General features: G+C 31.3%; 1 protein-coding gene across 1 annotated transcript; it reads right to left on the bottom strand.

The window, feature by feature from the left end:
- Positions 1-52: 52 nt before the first annotated feature.
- LOC128234340 (uncharacterized) lies at positions 53-14,196 on the bottom strand. The gene is made up of 8 exons (XM_052948523.1): positions 14,064-14,196; positions 13,011-13,292; positions 4,778-4,920; positions 3,809-3,995; positions 2,820-2,982; positions 2,353-2,369; positions 1,897-2,018; positions 53-819 (listed from the first exon to the last, which is right to left on the bottom strand). The coding sequence occupies exons 1-8, from the start codon at positions 14,134-14,136 to the stop codon at positions 664-666; spliced, it is 1,143 nt and encodes a 380-aa protein (XP_052804483.1). The 5' UTR covers positions 14,137-14,196; the 3' UTR covers positions 53-663.
- Between the last annotated feature and the right edge of the window lie 239 nt (positions 14,197-14,435).

The following is a 14,435-nucleotide window of genomic DNA, read 5'->3' as shown; positions in this document are numbered from 1 at the left end:
TAATTACGCGGCAATATGAAAATGTTTTATTTTCTCAAAGCATTACTATAGACAGAAAAGTTCAAATATCAGTACAACAATATTTTTAAAAAGCAAGAATATTTTTTTTAACAAATATGTCCTTATTGTAATTCAGTGCTGCTTTCAGCAACCTAACTTTAACTGAACAATACACTGTAAGTTGTTACGTTTTGATGAGATTTAATAAAAATTCTACCGTTAAGGGCGTCGTTGTTTGGTTAAGATATTTAAGTGGATACAGTTTGAAAAATGTCAATAAAGGTATTTCATGAGGATTTACGCAATTCAATAAAGAAGACATAGACAAAATGAACATTGCAATGTCACATTGTCTCGCGACGAGTTCTTCTATCATCAGTCATGGCTCCAATACATTTAAGCAAAATGAATATCTGCAATAATTACGTTAAGGTTTCAGTACTTATATGAATGCTATTCACACTAGGGTCTTGTATAGGTTATAGATAAATAGGCGTGTTGCATCAAAGATATAATAATACGTGGCGTCTATCTAAACTAATTGAAAAGGGCCAGAACTTGATATAGAGCTATATCATAACTAAGAAGTATACTAATGTAGCAATATAACTTCAATTAACAAATAGTAACTGAGTTATTTTTTCCAATAGAATAATCGTATAACTAATCGTTCAACTCAGATCTCTTCTTTTTTTCTGTCTGAGTCAAGTCGATTGACACATATGTAGTTCCGGCGTCTAAACTCACTGTCGACTTCCCTCGTGTGGAACTCTCTGTGGGTAGATCAAGATCAGCGTAGATGAGTGCTCCTTCCTCGGTCTAGATTGAGTTAAACAAACAATGTTCAAAGGTATTATATCGATTGAAGGATCTGCTTCGAATACTGTGAACAAGTAAATGTTTACCATTATTCAGTGATCAGTATCATTTAGGAACAAATTGCAAGACAGTCTTAAACAATCAGAATATTTATTTATGCTAAATACCTATTTTAAAGTTTGTCATTTAGTGGTAACGGTTATGTGATACATAATACAACAAAACAAATAAATTACTAGCCTGGTTTTTAAAGACATATAAGCTACATAGCAAAAAGTTTGAACATAAACCCGGTTTAGTGGCACTAGGCAAACGCCAAAGACATAGAACACAAAATCACAAACAAGAAACATAGAAGAAAAGCACAAAACTCCACAAACAACACAGTTCATACATACTATATATATATATATATATATATATATATATATATATATATATATAAGGTATATTTATCAAGAATTTTTAGGTACCGCCTTGGAACGGTCAGTAAAATGATAAAGCCATATTGACTTCAGAGCATATTTGTCATATTTACAATAGGGATTTAAGACATAATATATATTATTCACTACAGGGAGTTTACGACATATTAAAAACAGGTGTTTAAGACATATTGACTAAATGAAATTGAAATATATAAGTTCAGGGGATTCCAAGCATATTCACAACAGGGAGTTGAAGATGTGTTAACTCACAGCATAAAAGGCATATACACTACAATGAGTTTAAGACAATGATTAGTAGAATTCTAAGACATATAAATTACAGGAAGTTAAATAAATATTAAATTCACCCGCCGTAAGACATAATAACTACAGAAAGTTGTAAACATATTACCAAGTATAGTGAGTTTCAAATATATTCACTACATACAGTCTAGACATATATATGCACTACATGGGTTTCATGACAAATTCACTCAAGGCACCTTAATACATATTAACTATTGCAACCATTTTTTAGCTTAACGTAGGTAAATGCATATTAACTACAGGAAGATTAAGACATAATAGCTACAGGGAGTTTAAGTCATATTCCCGACAGACACGTTTTGCAGACATTTTTTTACCGTACCTTAGGTTTTGCAGCCTGTCTCTCTGCCTTTTTAACAACACAGGCGTATTCAACCGGTTCAGCTGAGACTTCAGAAGGAGCAACGCCGTGGTTGGATTCAGCGCGATTGTCGAACACAAGACCTTTTTACAAATGTGAAGATTTTGCGATTAAATAACTGATTGTTAAAATTATTAGCATTCATTTATTTTCTCACTCGCATTTGTTCGTACCGTTCGAATTCGTAAATATATATTTGGTCAGTTTTATAAACATCGTAATTATTGTCTGTATTTATACAATACTAGTTTAGTATCAATGAAAACTAATTGCTTAAAACAAATATCATCGACAATATAGCTTGAAGCAAAGTTTGTGTTGTTGTCGTACACAATAATTTGAAATGTAAAAAGAGCTTTCCAAAAGAACGAAGAATAAAAGGTCACAATGATAATGAAACAGTTTGCATGTTATTACCTTGAAGTTGCACACTCCTGCAAAACACATATAGGCAGATATTAGATTGATGATCATACAATCACTAGAACTTCAACATCAATTAATTTGCTCGTCCACTAACATAAACCGTGTACGTTAAATCATCATTGAATAGAAAATGTATTTTCAGTTTATCTACGAGAATTTCAGTCTTTAAAAGTCTCAAGGGACTCACATGCCTAATTAGCTGATGCTTTTTTTTATGAAATTGCGTTAGTTTATTTTCATGAAGAAACACAAAACACTTTTAAATCAATGCCGAAACTAAATAAAATTAACGATTTGAGAGTTTTCAGTCACAGTTTCGAATACTGTTAAATATAAACCTAATATTTTAAAGACTAATTATGATGCTGTTATAGGCTTTTAACATTTCAAACCATATAACCTTTTTAAATATGACCCTATTATTGTGAGAAAGCAATTCTAAATTTAGAAGACCTTACGGTTGTCGCTCCTGAATATGCACACTACAAGGACCTTCTCTCATCGGTCTTTTATTTCGCCTTTTCGATAAAACCACACACCCGACGACTATCATAACGATTATAAGCACCACTACACAACCGCAAACGATTTCGATCAACATGGAAGAAGAGTTGTCTTTACCTGTGGATGATGAAATAGGCATTAAAACGGTATTGTTGATTTAGATTATTTTTATTCAATAAATGCATTTTGATACAAGGGAACTTTTATCATTACGACCACTATTCCGGAAAAGCCGTCCTTCGGATCTATAAATACATAGCAAAAATGATAGAAGCAGTCGACATTAAACATTAACTTCACCCATTGAGAAGTATGGGTGATTTATTTGAAGTTGCATGGTTTGTGTTCTATTGAATTTTAGCCTTCATAGACCAACGCAAAACCTTTCACTCGTTAACATCAAAGCAGATTATACCCCGCCAGACAAACCTTTGACCAAGATAAAGAATACAATATCTTTGTTGTCAAACACGTGTTCTTGTTTCTAATACTATGATAATAAATTATATTTTATTCGCAACACATATGTAATATTATTGCATTACATTTTTAGATTGATTGGTAAGTCTTCTAATAATGTTATGAAATGCATTTTGTTTTCTACTTAATTGGTAAAAGCAATCAATTGTTAATAGTCTATAATTGTAGTTATGTCAGATCATGTCGTGCAAAGTAAGTCAAGATTCACTCTGACAATCAATTGAAGATTACTCTTCAAGCATAATGTCCAATGATGCAACACAGTCGTTAATAGCTAACGCATTATTTGACATTTTGACAAAGGTTCGTAACTGATGTTGGAAAGAAATCGTGGCCGAATCTACTTGCTTGCCGTTCTTGATAGGAATTCAAACAGTTATACATTGCACTGTTTCTGTTTCTCCGGGTTTTTTTTCTCACATACTGCGTATGTTAAAAACATTATTAAATTCAAACAACTTACGCAGAACGAGAAGAGTGATTGATACTGTAACTGCTTGTTGGCCATCTCTAGAGGCCTCGCAAGTAACGGTGTGGTCTGTATCTTCTTCACTCGGCGTGTATGCATAATATGCTCGATAAAATGGAGAACCTTCCACAGTCACATTGGGTATCTGTTGTCCATTTTTCTTGAGCTTCAACTCTATGTTCTTCAACAAGTACATACTCAACTCAATTCAACAATAAACTGGTATCATCGAGAAATAACAAATTTAAGATAGATTTTTATATTAAAATTCATCTTTGTATAATCGTCTTACTTCCATTTAACTTGCGTTTGAAAAGTGCATTTAACAGAAGCCAATTACAATACGTTACAAAATAAAGCGTTGTACTTTTTTTAATGACATTCATATAATATACTTTTTAGGACTCATCTGTGTCAAAAGTCAATTATCTCTATTCACGTTATAAAATATAGAGGAAGCATTTAAAACAAGTTTCATCGACATAATTCTCATTAGGGACACCTAGCGCATGTTGCAAAGTTCAGACTTTGGCTTTAGTTGACAACAAACCATAATATGAAAGTCATTGAAGTAATAACTTACTAGCCGACCAAACGACTTTAGTTCAGTGAAATATTCACTTAATTACCAACTGAACAGTGTTGTTGCTTACAGGAAATTGCTTAACTCATGGTTACTGTCATTTAATTAAGTAAACACTATTTTGATTAGTTACTTTACGTTTACATTAGATTTGATCCGATTTATAAACAAAGCAATAATACTAGAAACAACGAAAATATACTGATTATTTGTTACACTGTACAGATACTACTAGATGATGCCAACCACATTATATGTTCGTGATTCTAACACTTACACATACTTTACCAAATATTTTGAGGACTTTTGTATATATTTTCTAGTTGCGTAACCTTAAAACAAGTGATCGAATAAATATTAAGGAAGCAAAAGTTGTTTACCAGGTCTTTCTTGCTGATTCCGAACACAACACATTCCACGTTTATGTAGACGCCAACCGTTCCCACCAGGCATTGTTCACAATCCAACTCTGGGATGGTAACGTTGTCAGGGAATTGGGGAATGGCGGAAAGGACCTTTGGCTCTAAAATACAATTGCACATAATTGTCGAAAGATATATCATATCTTGGTCAAAAATGAAGATTTTTAACACATCCTACTGCTGATATTCAGAGGCAGGTATGTGTTTACATGTATCTTATTTTTGCACATATACCTCCTTTGGGCGAATCCCGTTAAACTCCATTTTCATTTAAAATAGGACTTGTCTGTAGGACTTATTCTGTCAATAAATAAGTAATAACAATGACACTGAAATTGCAAGATAGAACAAATAATAAAGTATATCAATTGGAGCTATTTTTCAAATGTTGAATTAACAGAAAAGATATTTTTGTACTCCTCAACATTCTTTTATAATGGCAGTTACATTCGCTTAAACGACTTATTTATTTGCTAAGTGTAGATTTGTAGGTCTTACTTTATTCGGGATTGTTGGGATAAGAGTGAGGTTGTTCATACAAACTAGTTTAAACTCCCTGTATTTAACGTTTTACTGACCGATCCAAGGCGGTACCAAATAATCGTTGATAAACACCCCAAGTAGTATTGCTTGTGGAGTTTTGCGTTGTTGTTCCATGTTTCTGGTTTGTGATTGTTTGTATTTGTGCTATCGCCCTAACCGTTGAAATATGTACGAGTAAGAACTTGACACATTTGTCTACGTGTTGTAATAATTTGTAAGATTTTGACATATTGTCTCCTTCTCTGTTTGTTTAGCTAAAGTAAACTGTTGCTGATCTTTTATGCTTTATATTAACTTAACCGCAATTAATAGAGCAGGTTTTTTCATTCGCTTGTTTTTGGTTTTTTAAAGTTAATCTTCCAAGAGTCTCTCATACATGACAGCTACGGTGACGTTTTAGTCGTCATAAAAAAGGTTGAACATTGTTACAGACTAATTCCATAATAAAATACGAATCTTATAAGTTGTCAGGCCTAAATAAATAATTTTGAGTAACACAAGACCATTGTCATCTGCATGAAAAGCTCTTGTTTGTTGTTTTTGGTGATTAATGCATCACCAGTTTCATACCAAAACGTGTTTTGCATTTTTAATTAGTATAAAATGTAAGAAGAAAGGCAGTATGATAAATACCCGAGTATTACATACAGTACTGTTATAGATCTATGGTGCGTACGTAACACAATAATCATAACACACTATTTCGTTTCAATGTTCAATGTTCAATGTCATCTGCCAATATATTGGCGATTTAACTTTTTTTTTTTTTTTTATTATGAAATATTCACAAGAAAAACACATATAAAGCAGTATACAAGCAATGATAATGATGTATTTGCTATTTTAACAAATATACTTTAATACTATGCATCTGGATCTATATGAGTTTTTGGTTGCGTTTTGGTAGAGTGATGTTATTTATGTAGGTTTTTAAAATAGTGATAATTGGTGTTACTGTTTGAAATTTGAGTATTATTATTGTGAATGATGATTAATGGACAGTAAGGAGTACGGAGCATTAAATATTGTTGTTGTTGTTGTTGTTGTTGTTGTTGTTGTTGTTGTATGGAGCATTCAAAAATTTAAATAATTGTTCAAAAGGTTCCATTTTTTCTGATGGATATGTATTCGACTGTAAACGAGGGCAGTCTCTCGTTCTATGGTTTCTCTTAGTCTGATATAATTCAAAAAGAATGCAAAGGTTGGAATTATACCTCTATTTTTCATGTTACTAATGAAAATTTTTATTACCAATATCAAAAAGTTTACGATGTTTGAATGTTGTGACTTATCATTGTATCCGAGACTTATTATTTTTAAATCTAAAACAAGTGGAGTAATGTTTTGATTTATTAAGTTCATCAATTGTGACCATAAGTCTTGTGAAATTTTACATTCCCAAAACAGATGTTCTTGTGTTTCAATATTTTCCTGACAAAAATCACATAAATTTGATTGGGTTAATTTGCATTTATATAAGAAAGTATTTGTCGGTATGATTCTGTTTATGTACTTATATTGGAAGCTTCTTAAAGAAATGTCATTCGTCGAAGCTATATATTTTGTATACACTGACTTCCAGGGTATATCATTAATACTATTCAAGTGTAAGTGTTTTATCCATTTTTCCTGTAAGTGTTGGTTCATTTCACCTTTTTGTTGGATAGAGTATAAAAGCTTGTTTGGTTTTGTTTTACTGGACATAATTTTATGTTTAAGTGTGTTTGCTGTGGTATTTTCTGGTGTTTCTAAGTTCATTTTATTTTTTATTTCATGTGGAATACAAGATAAGAGTTGAAAATATGTGAGATAATCATTAGTATTGATATCGTATAAATATTTAATATATTCAAATGAATAAAATTGTTTGGTACGATAGTCAAAAATATGTTGAAGATATTTAATTCCCTTTTCGTACCACTCATTGATGTAAAATGTATTGCAATTATTTTTAATTGATTTATTGTTCCATATGATTATTTTACTTGTTGGTGGTTTAGGAGTGTATTGATTTATTTCTGTCCAGGAACTAAGTATATCTAGAAGAAAGGGATTATTGCAGCATATCTTTTTGGTGAGTTTTTCATTTAAATTGCATTCGAATACGAGGTCACCCCCGAATTTATATAATAGAATATTATAGAATTGCTTATATTGACCTTTATAGGTATGATCCAGTATTCTTTTAACCCATGATGATTTTATCGATAAAGTGAGTTTGTATATATCAGGTAAATTCAAACCACCGGTTTCGTATTTTTCTGTAATACAAGTTCTTTTTATTTTTTCAGGCTTATTATTCCATATGAATTTATATATATCTTTGTTAATTTCATCAAGTATATTTTTTGGTGGGGTTTGCAAAACCGTTAAGGGATATATGATTTTTGGTAAAGCAAATGTTTTTATTACAGTAACTTTCCCAAGAAGTGTAAGTTTTCTATGGTTCCAGCTTTTCAAACAGTTTCTAAAGTGTTGTAATTTGGGGAGGAAATTGAGTTCTAATAATTCTTTTTCATTATTAGTGAAGGTTATTCCAAGTGTTTTAGCATTCGTGGAGGTCCAAATAAATTTCTTATCTGGGAAGTATGTTAAACTTGATTTGGCAAGAGTTCCAACTCTAAGTATAATTGATTTGTTCGAATTAAGCTTTATGCCAGATATTCTACCGAAATTCTCTATTGTGTTTATAAGTGTAGAGAAGGATTTTTCTGTACCATTATTTACATAGGTGGCATCGTCAGCAAAAAGTGATTGTTTAATTTCTATATTATTGATGGTGAGGCCGATTATATCATTTTGATTTTGTATTGCGTTTGACAGTATATCAATGCATATAATAAATAAATATGATGAAAGGGGACACCCTTGACGGACTCCTCGTTCAATATTTATTTCCTCTGAAAAGTATTCGTTACTTGTTATAATACTTTTTATATCATTGTAGAAGAGTTTAACCCAATTTATAAGATCTTGACCAAAATTGAAATGCCTTAAACACGATTTCATGAAGATATGGTCTAAGCTATCAAATGCTTTTTCAAAGTCAGCGAAAAATATGAGACCAGGTGTATTTGTCTTTTTGAAATGAGATATACATTCTGCTACGAGTCTGACATTTTCTCCAATATATCTGTTTTTGATAAAACCTGTTTGGTACGGGCTAATAATGCTCGGTAAAATGTTTTTTATTCTATTCGCTATGGCTTTTGTTGCGATTTTATAGTCGACATTTAGCAAACTTATTGGTCTCCAATTAGAAATTAGTTCTGAATCTTTTCCGGGTTTTGGGATGAGAGAGATTATTCCTTGCTTTTGTAAATCCGACAAGTGCCCTGTTCTAAATGACTCATTAATAGATTTTGAGTAATAATGTTTTATATTATCCCAAAAGGTTTTATAGAACTCTACTGACAGACCATCAGAACCAGGGCTTTTGTTATTTTTCATTTCGTGTATTGCTTTATGGCATTCGTGTTCGGTTAAAATACCTTCGCAAGATCCAATTTGTTCATTATTCAATTTAGTGTTGGTATAATTCAACATTGACATATCAGTTTCAATATTTTCGTTTTTCTTATATAATTTATTATAATATTTGTGTTGTTCATTGAGTATATCTTTTTGACCAGTAACTAATTTATTATTGACTCTTAGTTTATTCATAGTTTTCATTTCTGCGTTCCTTTTTTCAAGATTAGAAAAATATGCCGTGTTTTTTTCATTATTTTCAATGTGTATGGCTTTTGATCTCAAGATTGAACCGTTAACTCTTTTTAAAATAATTTCATTAAGTTCTGATTTTAAAGCCATTATCTGTTCTGAAATATTGCTATGATCATGTTCTAAGGGTATTTTTTTCTCTAGATTATCAATGTTGGTTATTATTTCTTTTTCTTTTATGTTTGTTTTCTTTTTTAGATTAGATGCAAATGCTATAGTTGTGTTTCTTATGTTGCCTTTAATTATAGCCCACAGGGTGACTGGATTAGCTTCATTATTTATGTTTACAGTGTTTTCAATAGTATCTTTAATCAATTGTTTATATTCTTGATTAAATAATAAGCTATTATTTATTTTAAAGTATCCTGGTCCTCTTTTGTTTTCTTGTGTGTTAAACTTCAAAAGTACTAAGGAATGGTCTGTTTTAAAACTTGCATTGATGTTACAGTCAATAATATAATTTTGCAACATGTCTGAAATTAGAAAATAGTCTAATCTGCAATGAATGCTTGGTTTTGTGCTCGAATGCCATGTAAATTGCTTTTTATCTGGATGTTTCAAACGCCATATATCAATTAAATTAAACGTCGACAGATATATCGTGTGTCTGAGTGTATATGCAGAAAATTTTCTAAAATTTTAAATATGTTTACGTCGTCCGTGTTAGGGCCATATATATTTATAATGATAAATGTTTTGGAATTGGTAGATAGTTCAATTGCTAGAATTCTGCCTAATAAAACTTCGTATTTTATTATGTCGCTAGCTGGAAAATTTGGATTAACAAGGATTCCAACGCCTTCACTGTTTGTGGAAGAACCACTAAAGTAACATAACCCGCCCCATTCTTTTTCCCATTGTTCTTTGTTTTTATTATGAAAATGTGTTTCTTTTACAAATAAAACATATAATTCTTTTCTTTTAACCACTGGAATATTTGCATTCTTTTAGTTTTGTTTCCTAATCCTCTTACATTTATAGTACATAATGTGCAATCCATGCGGACTTAAATAAAGAAGTTTGGGCTAAATATTTGAATGCTCCTCTATTGTATAATGTGTAAAACATTGTGTATGTGTATAATGATTGGCAGATTTTATTTGCATGTACAAAAGATATAAAATCGTTGATGCGTATGGTCGTGATTGTAAACACATTTCAGAAGCTTGCCAATATGCATGTGAAAAAATTGCAATCAATATAAAAAGGTTTACAACATAATGTATCTAAATATCATGTCATTCATAGCCTATACAAATTAAAAAAAAACAATATGTATGGAAAAAAAACTTGTATGATATTTATATTTTATAGAAATATTTTAACTAATGTTTATAATGAACATAACAATAAATTTAATATATATTCCCACATGCACGTAATGTGCGCGTATAACAAAGAGTATCATATTCTGAACGTGTGCTTGCACGTTGTCATGTTTAGCAATATTTTAACTACTGCGTGTTATATTTCACCAACATGTTCGTGTCATCTGGCACGCACGCACGCACGCACACGCATGCACAATCAAAACACCCACGCATGCGCACGCACACGCACACACACACACACACACACACACACACACGCACGCACGCGCGCACACGAGCTCACTCAGGGACGCACGCACACAAACACACATTCATGAGCATGAATAATATATATATATTACTCATTATGTGCACGTGCAGGATTATTTTCTATTTATATGTATCAATAATAAATTATTCAAGCAACGTTATAAGTATAGCTAAACAACAAAATACACAAATTGAGAGGTATAAGCTATTTCACGAGTTAAATATTAAAATATATAGTTTGAAGTAACTATCTAAGGTCGAATTCGTATACAAAGCACATATAATATTAAAGTGTATAGAAAAGTCATAATATGTGTAGCCAAAATATATTATGTGTTTCTATAAAACACTTGTAAAATACATGAATTTTGATAAGACGATATATCAAATGATATCAACCCTTGTCAAAAAATAAAACAAGGGATATATGTTGACGCAAAGTGTTTTTAAGATGCATAGCAATGTCTATCCATGCCTTTTAACGAAAACAAAACAAAAAGGCATTGCTGATAGTGATTATCATTTTTAAATGTTTACATTTTTTTTAATTTTTTTGTTATATCATAATAAAATGTCTTTCCTGTTGCGCCTTTGATTCAATATGCTTTTATTCTTATATGAAAAACACCCATGTGCTTATACAGAAGTATGCGTATTCTAAGAAAAATAAAAGATATGCATGTGTATTTAACCAGTATTGTAAACAGTTCATATACTTGAATATTTTAGTGATATAAATATATTTTGTTCATTATACACACATTAATGGATTTTGAAATACGTACAATTGAAGTGTATTCGTATAATATTTAAACAGGAATGGGATGTGTAAAGCTATATATCTTATAATATAATTAAACAATGTACAATATGCGTTTACTGCATGCTATTGACTACCTAACTTATGTTTGACAAGCGGATGACCTTGATGAATAATCACGATACGTTCTAAATAGGATCAATAATAGCGCATGATATCAAATAATGTATGGACAGTTTAATCCGATGACCACTGCTACTACACTGTGCACCAGAAAGTTACGTGTTCGGCCAAGGGAGATCTAGCCAACTGTCATAATCGTCGTAGTCCACCCGAATAACCTTGCCCGTTTTGTCTCTATATAGGATTTTGCCGTTCGAAATCCACGCTTGATCGACTTCGTCTTTCATCTTATGGCGGACACTCATGAATACCTCATGTTTGAGTTTTGTCAGATCGTCAAACAACCATATTCCTGAACCGCGAAGACTTCTCTTATTTCTCATGACACTGTCACGCTTCATTCGTGATTTGAATCTAACGATCACATCTCGTTTTCCACGTACAGTTGTCCATAACCTGTGAGAAATATCAATGTCGTCATATACAACATTGATTTTTCTTTCACTGAGTAGTTTTACCACTTTTTCGGTGGTCTCTTCTGCTTTTTCAGCTCTCGGATTTTCGTCATTTTCCGGCAATCCTCGTATCCGTATATTATTAAGGCGTGTGTATTGCTCACAATCATTCTGTGAGTACTCTCTTTTGGTTTCGTTTTCAATCACATCTCTCTTCAGTGCGTGTATTTCTTGATCTCTATCTTTGATATGCTTTTCTAATTGTTCTATTTTCTTGGATTGCTTGTCTTGATTTAACTTATAAGTAGGCACATATAACGCCCATCAATAGGAAATTTAAAAGTTGAATAATTTGAAAAATGATGCCATTCCAATAGTTTAAGAATAAGTTCAACCATTATCAACTTATCATTTCGTTTGAACAACAATAAAGTCGTTTAATCGACTGGCTGACTTATTACGACTTATATACGACATAACAATGCGAACAAACGACTACTGTCTTTTTTCAGTATCTTATAAATATTAGGTCGCTCAAACGAGGACATCAATAGATTATTAGAAACTAGCTTGTTTACCCACGTTATTTAAGCGACTAACTTTAACGGTTATCAATACTAAACATTGGCAATAAAGAAGCATGTACTTTTCAACGGAAGATTATAAATATAAGTTGTCAAAAGATGGTGTTTGCATGTAAATATTCATTTACACCTGATTACAATTAATATTAATGATACTGTTCTACTCTGCTTCTGTTATCTGGCAAAATACCGTTCCTTATATATCCTATATTTACTGATCGTATGATAGCCATAACAACGTGCTGGCTATGAGATTAGATAAGCAATTTGTGCAACTAAAGATTACAGTTCAAATCTTAAATATCTCAAGATATATGAATAAGAATTTAAATTGTACAATCTACTTTTAAATAAGACGATTTAACATAGTTTGTACATTCTTTAAAATATGCATTTAACAGCACATTTTTGTGTTGAGATTACCTTTTACCGTTATCAAAATTGTCTTTGGTGGTGAACACTGAATGCCGCCGAAACTGACACTGTATCCACCGTTATCTTCGACTGTGAAACTACAAATTATCAACGTGACACGACCATGTTGAACATCAACAGAGAAACGCGGTAAGGTGGTGTCTATATTTTTGTCATTTTTCCACCATCGAACAAGATCTGTGTGTTTACGATCGAAATTTGAGAATTCTAGCCTCACGTCGTCTCCTCGATTGATTGTACCGTTGTTTAAGTTCTGTAATGTGCCACATACTGCAAAGTAAATTAAATGATAATAAAAAAATGATTCTACAGTACAGGCCACAATTTCTTGAAACGTCTTAAGTCCCCTATAACAGGATTAAGCTAATCTCACTATTTTTGTTTCACTATAATTCATGTTATATTTTCTATTTTCAGAGATTTTAGACTTTAAATTGGAATTATGTTTATGATAATCACAATAGAAAATATTTAATTTATTGAAATCAAATTTAAGTATTCATTTTGGCTAAGTACAGTAAGCTACTTTTGCCTGTTAAGCTTAGGAAGTTTCGAGAAACTTGGGACGGATAATTTACACTTTGGAAATAAATAATATTATAATTGGACAAACTACAACAACACTCAATCTATTATGGTTTTTGAAAATTGTATCAACATGTTACCATGGTTACATAAAAAACAATTATCTGATCTTTCTTACGATAGATCTTTGTATTGTTTTTATTTATACGACGGTGTTTTTTTTCAAAGAGAAATATAATACGCCCTGGTCAATACAAACATAATGAGACGTAATCATTTATTGATCATGAAAATATTTAGTAAAGATATTATATTCAGCAAAAATGGGGTTCCACTCTCCACAATATACTTGATAGAGATAACAGTTTATATAAATGAATGTATAATCATCTGGATATTATGTTTTGAAACCGATGTTGTCTCCCCAAATACATATTTATTTAAAATTGTTTTTATTTTAAATGCAAATCCTGTATGGACCGTCACTAGGTAAATAAATAATATGTTTTGTCTTACCTTCGCAATAAAGACTCGGTAGAAAACATAAAATATAAAGAATTTTGAAAATGCAAACATTATATCCCATCATTTTGCATCGAAATTGACTGTGATATCAACCACGATATACAAACGTTATCCTTTAGTTTTCACTGTCTTAAAATAAATAAGGAAGATATCTTTTTCCGGCTACTTACGACACTTCACTTGAAGAGCATTAAGATCGTTTTCGTTGTATGAGTTTGAATCATTGAAAAAATAAATGGAAGTTACCGTCTTTTAATAGTCGACTTAATACATTAAGAAATGGACAAATAAACAACAGTTTAAAGCATCTTGAAAGCTTTTCATTTCCCTACTCTTTTAAGGTAAAAATATTTCAACATAAAT

This window comes from Mya arenaria, chromosome 5, assembly GCF_026914265.1.
Source record: "Mya arenaria isolate MELC-2E11 chromosome 5, ASM2691426v1".
Taxonomy (NCBI): domain Eukaryota; kingdom Metazoa; phylum Mollusca; class Bivalvia; order Myida; family Myidae; genus Mya; species Mya arenaria.
The sequence above is the reverse complement of the archived record's forward strand: the minus strand, read 5'-3'. Positions and strand labels throughout refer to the sequence as shown.